Raw genomic sequence first — 12,137 nt, 5'->3', positions numbered from 1 at the left:
CCATAATGCTATAAGATTTATATAATCTGTGTGCAGAAGGGAAAACAATGAAGAACAGTCTTGGATTGGTGTGATATTCAGGCCTGATCATGTAGGAACGCTTCTAGAAACCCCCGTCTGTGTTCACTCTCCTCGATGCATCCAAAGACAAGTAAAGCCTCAGCCATGTAAATGTTTGATAACTTTGTGAAATGTCTTACTTTCATTATCCAAGATGTTGGGATACAAATCTTATACAGATTCTAATAAAGAGATTCAGCACTGCAGCATGGAGCACTTCTAGGAGAGATTTATATTTTGTGGGTGGATCTCCTGGAATGAGTATAACATGAAGCTTTTTACCACATCTGAGCGTACCAGCCAGACGATGACAGTGTTGTGGCCCATTTGGGCAGCAGCATGCAGCGGTGTCATCCCGTCATTGGCTCTGATGCTCGGATCCGCCCCGCAATCCTTGACCAGGTATTGGACGACCTCCAGATGACCCTCCTGGCACGCCAGGTAGAGCGGTGTGGCACCATTCTTAGTTTGGGAATTAACAACACTGTCGGCAAATGAGACAGTAAGATCAATACAACACGGCAATTATGTAACTTCTTTTATGAATTTGGGTTTTAATATAGGATTATTTAAACCTATAAACCTTAAATTCATGCTCACTGTTTATCCCTTTAAACACATCGAGGCAAATTTCTGTTTGAACTTTTTAGAAAGAAAATGTCTACACTAAAAAGAAGAGATTACATGATGTTGATCAGATCACTGTTTGTAAAACCTTTTAGCTATCACATAGAGAAAAAAAACAACCCACGATCAATGCTGGTGATCTGTTCAGTGACTGAAGTGTCCTTGAGCAAGACATTAAAGGATAAGCTCAGTTTAAACAGTTTTCACGTTGTTTATAGAACGAAGTAGAACAATATACTCACCCAGAAGGCTTTTCTGATCCGATAAGTGGTTCGGGAGAAATTTTGATCCAAAGTCGAGCTGCTGACATCCATATACTGTTAGCCAATGGGGCATGTGTGGCGCCGGCTCCCAAAACGGCTTCAGTTGTACAAAAACTCATTAGTTTCACCAAAATTTCCTCATGGTCCGCTCACGCCACTCCTCCACCACAGCCTGGGGTCGCAAAATGCATGCTGTTGCGGTTTTACAGATCTCTGAAGTGAATACGGTGATTTGGATGTAAACTGAAGTACATTCACCAAGAGACACAGTCGGTGGTGCTGTGCACCTAAGTTGTTGGTCGCCACCCGCTCCAAAGAAGAAGAAGTAGATCTCAAACATCTTCTTGACCGGTGAACCATTATGAAATATTGGTGAAACTAATGAGTTTTTGGACGATTGAAGCCGTTTTTGGAGCCAGCTCCACACATGCCCCATTGGCTAACAGCATACGGATCTCTGCAGCTCGACTTTGGATCTAAATTTCTCCCGAACCACTTATTGGATCAGAAAAGCCTTCTGGGTAAGTATATTGTTCTACTTCATTCTATAAACAACGTGAAAACTGTTTAAACCGAACTTATCCTTTAAACCATGAGTTGCTTCGGATGCAAATGGAATACTTTGCATGGCAACTCACTTGTCAGTGTGTGTGTGTGTGTGTGTGTGTGTGTGTGTGTGTGTGTGTGTGTGTGTGTGTGTGTGCGTTCTTGTATTTCTATCCTTGTTGGGGCCAAATGTCCCCACAAGGATAGCAAAACGTGGAACGACGTGCCTTGTGGGGACCTTTTTCCGGTCCTAAGTAGGAGAAACAGTGTTTTCTTGACCATGTTGTTGTTACTGAAAAAAGTAAAAGTGCAAAAACATTTCTTTAGGGTTAGGCTTTGTTGTGGTGTGGGTTAGGGTTAGGGTAAGGGTCAGGGTTAGGGGCTAGACATGAATGGGAGTCAATGGAAGGTCCCCACAAGGATAGAAATACAAGACTGAGCGTGCGTGTGTGTGTGAGAAGTAAGTGTGAAGTGTTAAGAGTAAGAGTCATTGTGTTAGATACGAGTCATTTTAACACGAACTAGTGCGTTAAAACGATTCTGGATGTTTTGCCGATATCTGATATGCAGATATTATACGACTCATTTGGCCGATAACCAGAGCTGAAACAGATATTTTACTTGTTTTTTCACAAAAAAACAAAAACCAAAAACAAATTAGTAAGATATATACATCCCATCCCATATAAAACAGACTTGGATGATGTTCTTCATAAGATAACCACAGCAACACTTACAGCTCCGGACAATTTGCCAGTTTTCTTAAGAGACAAACAATGCACACAAATCCTCTGCTCACGGGACATACGAGAGCAGTGCATTAAATACTCTAACTGAATATAAATTTAAAGTCAACTGTACTCTTTGTCAATAAACATGCAGATTTGTACTCATCAGATTAAAAATGAACAAACAACAAGATCCCATAATGTGGCAACAGAATCTTTAAGCCACTCAGCAAAAGTTGTCTGCAAGGTTTTGTCTCTGCACATCCAGAGGACGTCCTCAGGGGGGCCAGAATGAAAGTTTTTTTATACGTCTTTCTTGGATGTTGTAATTCTCGTCAGGATGTTGAATTTATGTAAAAGAAAAGATGTTTCATGCAGTTATGTATTTGAAATCCAGAAGATCCTAAAAGCAGCCAGAAAAAAACCCACTGCGCAAAGACACGTCCCAAAGACATCTTTTCAACGCTGCATTTGCACGTCCAGTTTTGGTCCCGTGAATGTTCAGATTGTAACATCAACATCAACATTGTTGTTTTCACATTAGTGATGAGTTAGTATGAGTAAAATAATAATAAGTTCAGCTCACTTGAAAAAAGGTGGACAGTGAAAACAAGTTCTCTTCCAAGTTATGTTTATTTTATGTCTACAGGTAATGATTACTTTCAAGAAATGTCTTGTAAACATTCCCTCCTGGAGAGCTGTGGTTATTTACTTCCTTGGTTTAATCTAGAAAACAGAAGATCTTCCACAGACACTGCCTTGAAGATGGCTGATCTCAGAGGGTGAGGTGGGTAGGGCCTGGTCAGTAACAGGATGGGAGAGTCAGAGGGAACACCAGGAAGCCTGGGTGGGCAGTGGGCCGATGGACAGCTGTGGCTAGATACGTAGCGCAGCACCATTGTTTATTAGGTGAATAATGCAATAGTAAATGACTTTGAGATCCTTCAAAATATGTCTAAAATCTGAATAAATTTGATGTTGAAAAGGCATCTATGAGGACCACAGACAACAAGTAGCCTTTATACAGAGGTCCTGAGGACGTCAATACTCGGCGTTCGGATATTGACGAATGGCCGATGGTGATAATGTACAACCCGACTAAATGGACTTCAGCTTTACATAACCTGGCAGCGATAAAGAGGAGTTGCCATTTCAGAGTGCTTGTGGTTTAATTAATGGCACCAGATACTGCTTATTCATGTTTTTACATTTTGGTGTTTAGTGTTGACAGAGTTATTTTTTGTTTAAATGAAAACGACCCATAAACAACTCAGATTTTGTTCCCTTCGTCAGATTGAACACACTGGTTACTGATGGCAGGAATGTCAACACACTTCTATTTTGAGAGCTGGCAGCAGCGATGCATAACCAAATCCCGCTCTTCTTTATTTTCGAACGGCCGGAGCCCCGTCTGCGGTGCCAGCGTCCCTCCTTGTCCCAGACACAGCGGGAGGTCAGAGAGTGAACGAGTGCTTCCTCACTAAATCCCATAAGGTCGTACTTTATTTGGACTGTGACAAACGAGCAGTGCCTCCGCTAAGAGGATTACCACTCCACTGGCTTTGCCTGACTTGCCTTGCGCTTAGCAAAAGTTTGCTAGTGGGCAACTGAGTCGGTGAGGAGGAGGAGGAGCAGACGAGACGGGAAGAACAACGGCCATTTGTAGTGAATGAGGAGGCTGACGTAGATTCAAGCATGAGGCGGCCATGTTCTACTTCAAAAGGATTTGGATTTCTATGCAGAACAATAAAACTTAGCTTAACCAAATTCTTGAGAAGTCCCATGGAAGTTTTAGATTTGTCTCTGAATAGAAAGAGTAGAAATATGTAACATTTATACAATGCTATTGACAGTGGCGAGGCTGACGGTGATCACAGTGCGTTTGCATAAAGCACACGCTGCCTTGGTCTCAGCTCTTCAAGGTGAAGCGAGCTGAAGACAAGCTTCTGGAGAGCAGGTGTAGATTTCAAAGTCTTAAGAATGAAGTTATCTTCGTGCAACGACACAGACTGCCTCAGAGGAGAGAAAACACACACACCGATGTGGAAGACATCTGATATATTTCCGGTTTGGCTCTGATGAGTAATGTATCTCAGTGTAATTGCCCCCTCCCATTGGCACATGTACACGGTAACAAAGAGCCAGATTATCTTCATCACGGTTAAAGTAATTGATGTCCCACTGATGGCCTTGTTGCCTGATAGAGGCTCGTTACCTCTTCACTGGTTCATCCTGTTTAAATAATGAAAAATGTCACGGCGCCTCTGGATCTTACCACAGAAACCGTGAACCTTACTTCACTTTGGGAAATTAGTGGACAGCAGACAAATAATGCAGTGAGAAGATCCCACTGACGTGGCCCTATGTGTGCCTGTGCTGCTGGGAAGTGGGGAATTATGGGGGATTTCTGCTCCAATGCGGTAAAATTTAGACAAACAAGCTTCTCCTCACATACATCCACCAAAAGGAGGACGAAATGACGTATTTCCCGCTGTTAAAATGTCTCACAAATGTTACGACATTTACTGTTCAGCTTGGTGAGAGGGAGTGCTGCACTCTCTGAAAATAAAAGAGAGTGCCGTATTTCACTTTCACCTTAACTGTGCCGTCCATTTCTGGAATCTTTCCAAAATCTAACACTTTCCCAGTGGGAAGCTCCCAGTACAGCCGAGTCCACGTCCATTTTCCCACCAATCTGAGGGATTCCTCCAGAGTTCCTGCTGTAACAGCCACAGCCGTAACACTGTTCCCTAAAAACCTCTCTGAATGGTGTGTTTCAGGGTTTGCTTAGTATAACTTTGTTGTTGTGAAACAGAAAAGAAGTGGGGGGGGGGGGTCCAACTCGTACCAAGAAGTTATTAAGCAGATTAAAGCTGAGGAAAACATGTGCAGCTCGGCCATTGGCGAATAGAAAAACCCAGCTCACTGGAGAAGATTAGCGAGTTCCCTCACACACACAAATCTGGAGAAAATGCTTCTTTACTACTGTTAGACTTGGCTGTGCCTGGAATGTTTTCTTTTTTTTTGTTGCAATTTCTATTCACAGTGTGGCTTTTACTCTTTTTATTTTTTTAGAGGGTGAAATGTTGGGTTGTGACTATAGAACCTCTTCATTCTGGATTTTACCAACCTGTAAATATAGCTGCAGTCATTTCAGATGGTTTTCATGCAAGAGAAGAGTAAACATTTAAACAAAAACTTCCATTTGAGGCTCAGAAAGCTAATTTTCAGCACTATCATGTAAAGAGCGGTGAAACCTTATTAGCAGTGTGCTGGAATTGAGGATTGGGATGAAAAAGATCCTAATCTGCACTAATTGATTGCATAAGCTGTCTGCAGCCCGATGTATTTGACCCTCTCACATTCATTCACTCCTTTGTGTGCCCAGGTTATCAGCACAGCCGCAGCGCCGCGGGCTTTTTGTTTGGCTTGCCTGGGAGTAATGGGTCAACGAGCCACGGACTCAGATGGAGCTCATAAATCCACTGAAAATATCTGGAAACAGCGACGCACCTGTTGTTCTGTCGATCTCATCGCAGGAGGATAGCGATAGCTCAATAACTGAAAGATGGCAGACCGACGAGAGCGTGAGCCCTCCTGTCCGAGTGTGTCGTAACTTCACACATTACACTTTTATACAAATTCAGCACAATTTATAACCAATCAAAAGTTGGATTTGAATGTCTTTGTTTATTTGTGAGCACATTAATGCACAATGGAGCGTAAGCCAAAGATTAAGCACTTACATGACATTTTAAAATATATAAAATGAGAAATTATACCCAGAGTTTAACATTTTTTAGGTTTTAATTTGTTTAAATCTACAAATTTTCTGTAACAGCTGTTTGCTTTCACAAACATGACAGTTCACCCCACACTGCAACACAATGGCTAAAGTTTCCTTTATTTTATTTAAGTTTTTTATTGTGTGCAATATGATCTCGAGTCCCTTGTGAAACTTAAAGCCAGCAGACGATGGGTGAAAGTAGAAGACACCCTGGTCAACAATCCGTCACATGCAGAGGCCGGTAAACCCACTCAGTCACCATTACTGTCCACCCACGGCTCACTTCAACCACCAAAATCCTCAAATTCATGTTTTTGGACTGCGGGAAGAAACTTGAAACAGTGAAAACATATAACATCACACAAAAGCCTGCAAATTGTCTTGAATCAGTTTTCAAAGCAGCCCTGTTAAAGCATCTGAAGGTTTGAGGAGGAGAACTCAGCGTTGATGAACCAAATAGAAAATCCGATTAATATTTTAAAAGTAGGTGTTTGTTGGGTATCTGTCAGTGTGGATGTGTGTTTCCGTGCGTTGCAGCCACACTCTCATTATGTTATGCTGTCATTCGGCTGCCACTTCCTAAAGCGGTGATGTAACCGAGGGAGTCGGGTTTTCAAGGAGAACAAACTCGGAGCCTGAAACCCACAAATACAAATTTGTGGCCCGTAATAAAGCCAGAAAGAAGAATGCTATCTCCCCTCCGCAAAGTCCGACTGTAAACAAAGCCCCGGACCCGCGACTAGAAAGCAGCCCGCCTATTCAAACGGATTTGTTTTCCTCATTATCTTATCACCCGTTGGCGCTACTGTGTGTCGCCGTGGAGACGGCGGTAAACAGCAACAGCGGGAGGGGCGGCGGGGAGGAGAGAATGGGGCCCAGCTATCAGGAAGCTGCCATGTCCCCGGGGGACATTAAATTTTCAGCAGGTATGCACCTGTCTGGGGAGCAACCGGACAATATTGGACGTGCAGAGGACGAGTTTAGAGCCGGGACCGGCTGCTTATCCTGCCACGGCCATCAGTGTAAAAAAAAAACCCCAAAAAACATTGCGGCTCGTCTGAAACACTCGGGTGTAATCCCATTTCTGTATCGATATGGTGGCAGAAAGTGAAATTTATTGGTGTTGGATATCAACACAGGGACTATTTTGTTCCCATTAAGTGGTTAATTATTTATTGATTTATTCTTTTATAACCACACAGGTCAAATAAAAATGCAACTTATCAGCATAACTCAACCCAAAGCAAATCTAGCTGCTGATTCAACTTGCTTCGGTTTATTGTTTTTCAAGAGTTGCATGCACTCAGCAAACAAAACACTCTCAGATCAGTGGATTTCCATCAAGTGTTAAGAAGCATTTTTCCAGAGAATTCCTCTTTAAGCGTTTGCACCGGTGACTTAAACCACAAACTGACGGGGCAGGTGAAATATTTTCACTGTAGCCACAGCACGAGTTAATGCCCTGAAACTGGGCCAGCGTTATATGGGTTAAAGCAGACCTGGACATTGAACAGCCTGTCGGTTGTCCCTGAACAACCCACAGGGCGTCACTGCAAAAACAACTGACAATTCATTTACGTGATCCACCTGCTGTCTTCGGTTTGAAGGTGGCTGCTTAGTTTTGTGCATATTTTGCGCCTTCAGCTGATACTGTGCTGTGAAGCCTGGGGATCATGATGCTGACTGAACTTCATTTAATTCATGTGCATGCATTAGTTTGAATGCATATTTTATATAAATGCTGAGAGTACTGTCAAAAAATCCAACACCTGAAAAACCTGAAAAAGCCTGAAAAACATTTATATAAGCAGCACATGTTTGAAATATTAACAAAAATAGAACCGCTAAGAGGTTTTTTTTTATTTTCTCAGCTTCCTAATTGAGGTTTCACCACTCAGTATTAAGATTGTGCCACTGGTATCAGAAGTTACTCCCCTCCGGTGCCATTGTGTGCTTTAAATACTCCCTACAGCCGCAAAGAGCCAAAAGCTGGTGAGAAATCAGCCAACACTTTGGCTGCTTCCACTTCAGACTTGCATTGTTTGGTAATCATCTTAGAATAAATAAGAGCTGGCGTGCTCCCCGGAGGACATCTGGCTTCATGACGGGCTTTCAAAGCAGCAGCAGTTTAAAATCTGTTGACCTGGTGTAACTTATGACAGGTGCCAGAAGACGGAACAAACAGGACTGGACAGCTTGCATTTAAACTCAAGTCTTTGTTGTAGGAAGAGAAAATAAAAACAAAAGAGTAGGTTATCGTTTTGTGTTCTTGTAAAGTGAACTTTTTCATATTTTTTCTGAGTGGGAGAGTTTTTATTTCAGCTAATAATAACTGAGTTTTTTCAATAATTGAGAATTAAAAACACAATAAACTATAAATGAAAGTAAAAAGAAAATACTAAATAAAGAGAGTAGAAATCAGTGAAAGTGCACTGTGCATTGACCACCATCTATGGATGCAGACAATCAGATCTCACATTTAAATACAGCAAGATAAACTGAGATAAAACCAAACATATCATCTGAAATCCCCAGAACTACAATGTTTGAGACAGAAAACATATAAAGGAGTCAGCATCATTAACATCAGACCTCGGAACAGCTGTAATATAAAGGCTGGTTGTTCTTACTTTGGGCTGTGGCCCAGCAGCAGTCGGAGGGACGCTAAGTCTCCCTTGGCAGCAGCGTAGTGAACGGGCAGGGCCCCCGTGTCGGTGGTGGCCCCGGGGTCCCCCTCGCCGCTCTTCAGCAGCCACTCGGTGATCTCGTGGTGGCTGAAGCGGGACGCGAGGTGAAGGACGGTGGCACCAGAACTGTCCCTGTCCTGTCATTCAAACGGAGACGGCAGTCAGTAAACCGTTACTGAGAGGCAGCAGCATTACAGTCACAGTCTGAAAAGGGAAAAACCACTTTAAAATAAAAAAAAAAAAAAAAAAGGATAAAGTTGCCTTCTGAGGCAGTGAGGTGCCACAAATTAACCTTCTTAGCATCAGATATAATTCAGCAACACACAATGGTTAAAAAGTGAAAGATGCCGCCGAGCACCTATCGAGCGGATCGCACCACAAGTGGTACCTGATAGGCTTCGCCAAACGCCAGCCAAGTGTCTTATCAGTTCATTTGCACCACCGTGCGCTCTTTATCACTGCTCTGCGGTCTGCTGGGCAGATCTCAGAAGTAAAGGTGGCATTAAGTGGAGCACAGAGATCTTATTACTGCGAGAATCTTTCTGGAGTGAGACGGGGAATATCATGCTTGGCGTCTCAGCTGGTGCTGCTTTCACCTCACATTATTCCGGTCTTTAGGGTGGATGTGAGGAAGCTGGCCCACTCTTCCCTGCAGAGGGTTTCTTCAGCAGTCAGAACAAACAAATCATCTTCTTATGGATAATTAGACCAACTAGAAAATGCAAACATCTCCAGCGTCTCATTCATTACAATGACTGATGTGAACCAGCAAACACAAAGTAGCCCATTCCACTGTGTATTACAGAATAAGTGATATATAAACAACCCTCAAACTGGGGGATAGTAACAGACACGAGCTCGACCATAAAGGCCTGAGAAAACTTATATTTCCCTGATTTCATGCTGATTTTGTCCCCTTCTCCAGTTGGAGCTCAATCATAATTAATTCCATCCTGTGTCACATGTTTCTCTTATTATGATGCTTTAATTTGAACACTGACTGTTTTTTGGGAACATGATTGAAGAAGGTTATGAGAATTTAGTTTGTGTGGCTTCACATCTTGATGCTGTAATTTTTACTTTGCTTAAAGAAAACAGCTCAGTCCGTCGTCCAAGCAGATTCTCTTTGGAGTCGTCTGTGCGCCGTCTGTGAGGAAGTTTGCATATAAAACAAAACTCCACAGACATTCAACTCTCCAGCAGTGTCACATTACTCCTGTTACTCTAGAATGCAGAAAACAACTCAGACTGTCAAACATGACTTTCACTATTGATGGAATGAGCTATTAACTCAGGTTTAATGTGGCATTCATTCACTCGTTCATTCATTTATTTTCAGTTTATGTGTGCTGAGATTTTAAGTTCGAATGCATCCGCCAAGAGCATTTATACTTACTTATATACTGTATATTTAGAAAACACTGAAATTGTGTTTCAGTTTTCAGTCAGGCTGCTTGTTGTCTCCTCTGTGTTTTGCATCTTGCAGCAGCAGGTAAACAAACCAAAGTAGTGAATTTAGCAGGTTTTATCCTTCATGTGAGGGTTTAATAACAGTGTCACACATCGTTTCCATGAACACATAAAACTCTGTCGTAATCTGTTTCTGTGGATGACCTTTCTGATATGCTGCATTCCCCATATAATAAATCCCACATTTTTCTTTCTATATTATCTATACTAGATCCTTCTGTACAACGTGTGTTCTTCACTCGTGGTTTGCTCCTGACTGTTAACATGAATTTCAATATATCTTACAAAAACATCTGAAGGCTTCAGGTGAATGTCAGAGCGGTTGTCTATCAGAAATGTGTCATTTTGACCTTCTCGAATTGCGTCAGTGACGGTTTGGGTTGAGCGATATCAGTGAATCAAATCTTTTTGTGTTTTTGTGAAATCTGTAATTTGAAGGGATTCTAGCTTCATAGTGTTGTTTTCCAGCCTTGGAGAAGGGAAGAGACTTTAAGGTGTTGGAAGTGATTTTCCTGAGCTCTACTGGAGTATAATAATATATGACCATAAATCAAAACCTCTAAAACTCAAATTCATATGTCTGAGTGAAAAATGTTACAAAATCACTTAACTTTGAAATGAAAGTTGATATCTCACCACAAAATAACCTACGATGCCCTTTAAACCTCAATATGTCACTGAAAAGGTTTAAAATGAAGAGTTTAAGCTAACATGTGGTTGATACTAAGGGGAATATAATAATTCATCACTGCATGTAGATAATGCAATAAATTAGTGTAAAACCATTCCAGATCACAATTATTAAACCACTTTTATGTAATAAAATCTCTAAATGGATTGTATTCTCAAAAAAAGGTTGAAAATGGATACAGTCATTTGCAGTAAAATGTATGATGCTGAAGTTTATCTACAGCTTTAGAGAAAAATGTTTCAATCAGGTTAACTGAGTGGAAAAACAAGAGATGCTTTGTTTAAGGAAAGGCTCAAACACCGGTTTGATTATTGTGAGATATAATACCTGAGTTAAAAGTTATTTTCAGAACAATTTCTTGTATTCTACTTCATTCTAGTAGCTGACTGAAAGGAAAACATGAAATGCAGAATATGAGTTGACTGATAATGAGTTAACTTTACTAGTCTGCTTCATGAGAGCTTTTAATTCTGTTTGTAGGTTATGGGCCCAGGGTAATGGAGCGGCAGGTGGATGAGCGCAGAGCTCCAGCCTGCCTCCCTCGGTCTGGAGCCACTCACCTCCGGCCGGCATCCTCCCTGGGTCAGCAGCCACTGTAAGCAGGCCAGGTTGCCGGTGGCCGCTGCGTCATGCGCCGGACTGGCCCCGTTGTTCGCCAGGCAGTTTCCCCGCAGGCCTGCCTCCTCCACCAGGAAGCGCAGACAGCTCAGCTTGCCCGCCCGGGCCGCGTGGTGGACGGGAGAAGCCCCCAGCGCGTCCTTGACGTCCCCGGTGAGCTCCTTGGTCTCTAATTGCACTTTGAGGGTCTGCAGGTCGCCCTGCCTGGCGGCCAGCAGCGTCCTGTCCCCCTCCACCACCATGACTGACCACTGCGGGACTCCTTGCCCCCTCCGAAGCCTGTGGTTGGCCTTCGTTGACCCCCGACCGGTTCACCGCGCGGAGGGTGTGAGCATTATGCGCGCAAAGCTTCAGATCATGACAGTCAGCAGGTCAATTTTCTCGGAAGGCTCAATTACAGCTCCATGGATGTTCTCCCCGGCGATGACCAGAAGCGAGAGTCGGCTCCCTTTTTAAACGATGCACATTTTTACACCTTTTCCACGATGAAATAAAACTCAGTGCGTCACGAACAACCCGCTTTCTGCTGTTTTATCCGCGGTTCGTGCGTCTTGACGCGCGTAGGATCCGGAACACCTGCAGCACAAGTTTTCCTCCTGGACTCCCCCGAAAAACTAACTTTAACCTGAATATATTTTCACCTCTCTGTCGGCTGGAAGA

General features: G+C 42.8%; 1 protein-coding gene across 2 annotated transcripts in view; it reads right to left on the bottom strand.

Annotated features, from left to right (window-relative positions):
• The window catches only part of espn (espin), a 40,973-nt gene extending 29,102 nt beyond the window's left edge, over nt 1-11,871 (bottom strand). For both annotated transcript variants that reach the window (XM_030119177.1, XM_030119178.1), the window contains exons 1-3: nt 11,420-11,871; nt 8,642-8,835; nt 358-544 (exon numbers count right to left, since the gene is read on the bottom strand). In XM_030119177.1, coding sequence (XP_029975037.1) covers nt 358-544; nt 8,642-8,835; nt 11,420-11,719 — 681 coding nt within the window. In that variant the 5' untranslated portion in view covers nt 11,720-11,871. The remainder of the gene's footprint in view (nt 1-357; nt 545-8,641; nt 8,836-11,419) is intronic.
• Between the last annotated feature and the right edge of the window lie 266 nt (nt 11,872-12,137).

The sequence above is a fragment of the Salarias fasciatus genome, chromosome 20, assembly GCF_902148845.1.
Source record: "Salarias fasciatus chromosome 20, fSalaFa1.1, whole genome shotgun sequence".
Classification (NCBI taxonomy): Eukaryota; Metazoa; Chordata; class Actinopteri; order Blenniiformes; family Blenniidae; genus Salarias; species Salarias fasciatus.
The sequence above is the reverse complement of the archived record's forward strand: the minus strand, read 5'-3'. Positions and strand labels throughout refer to the sequence as shown.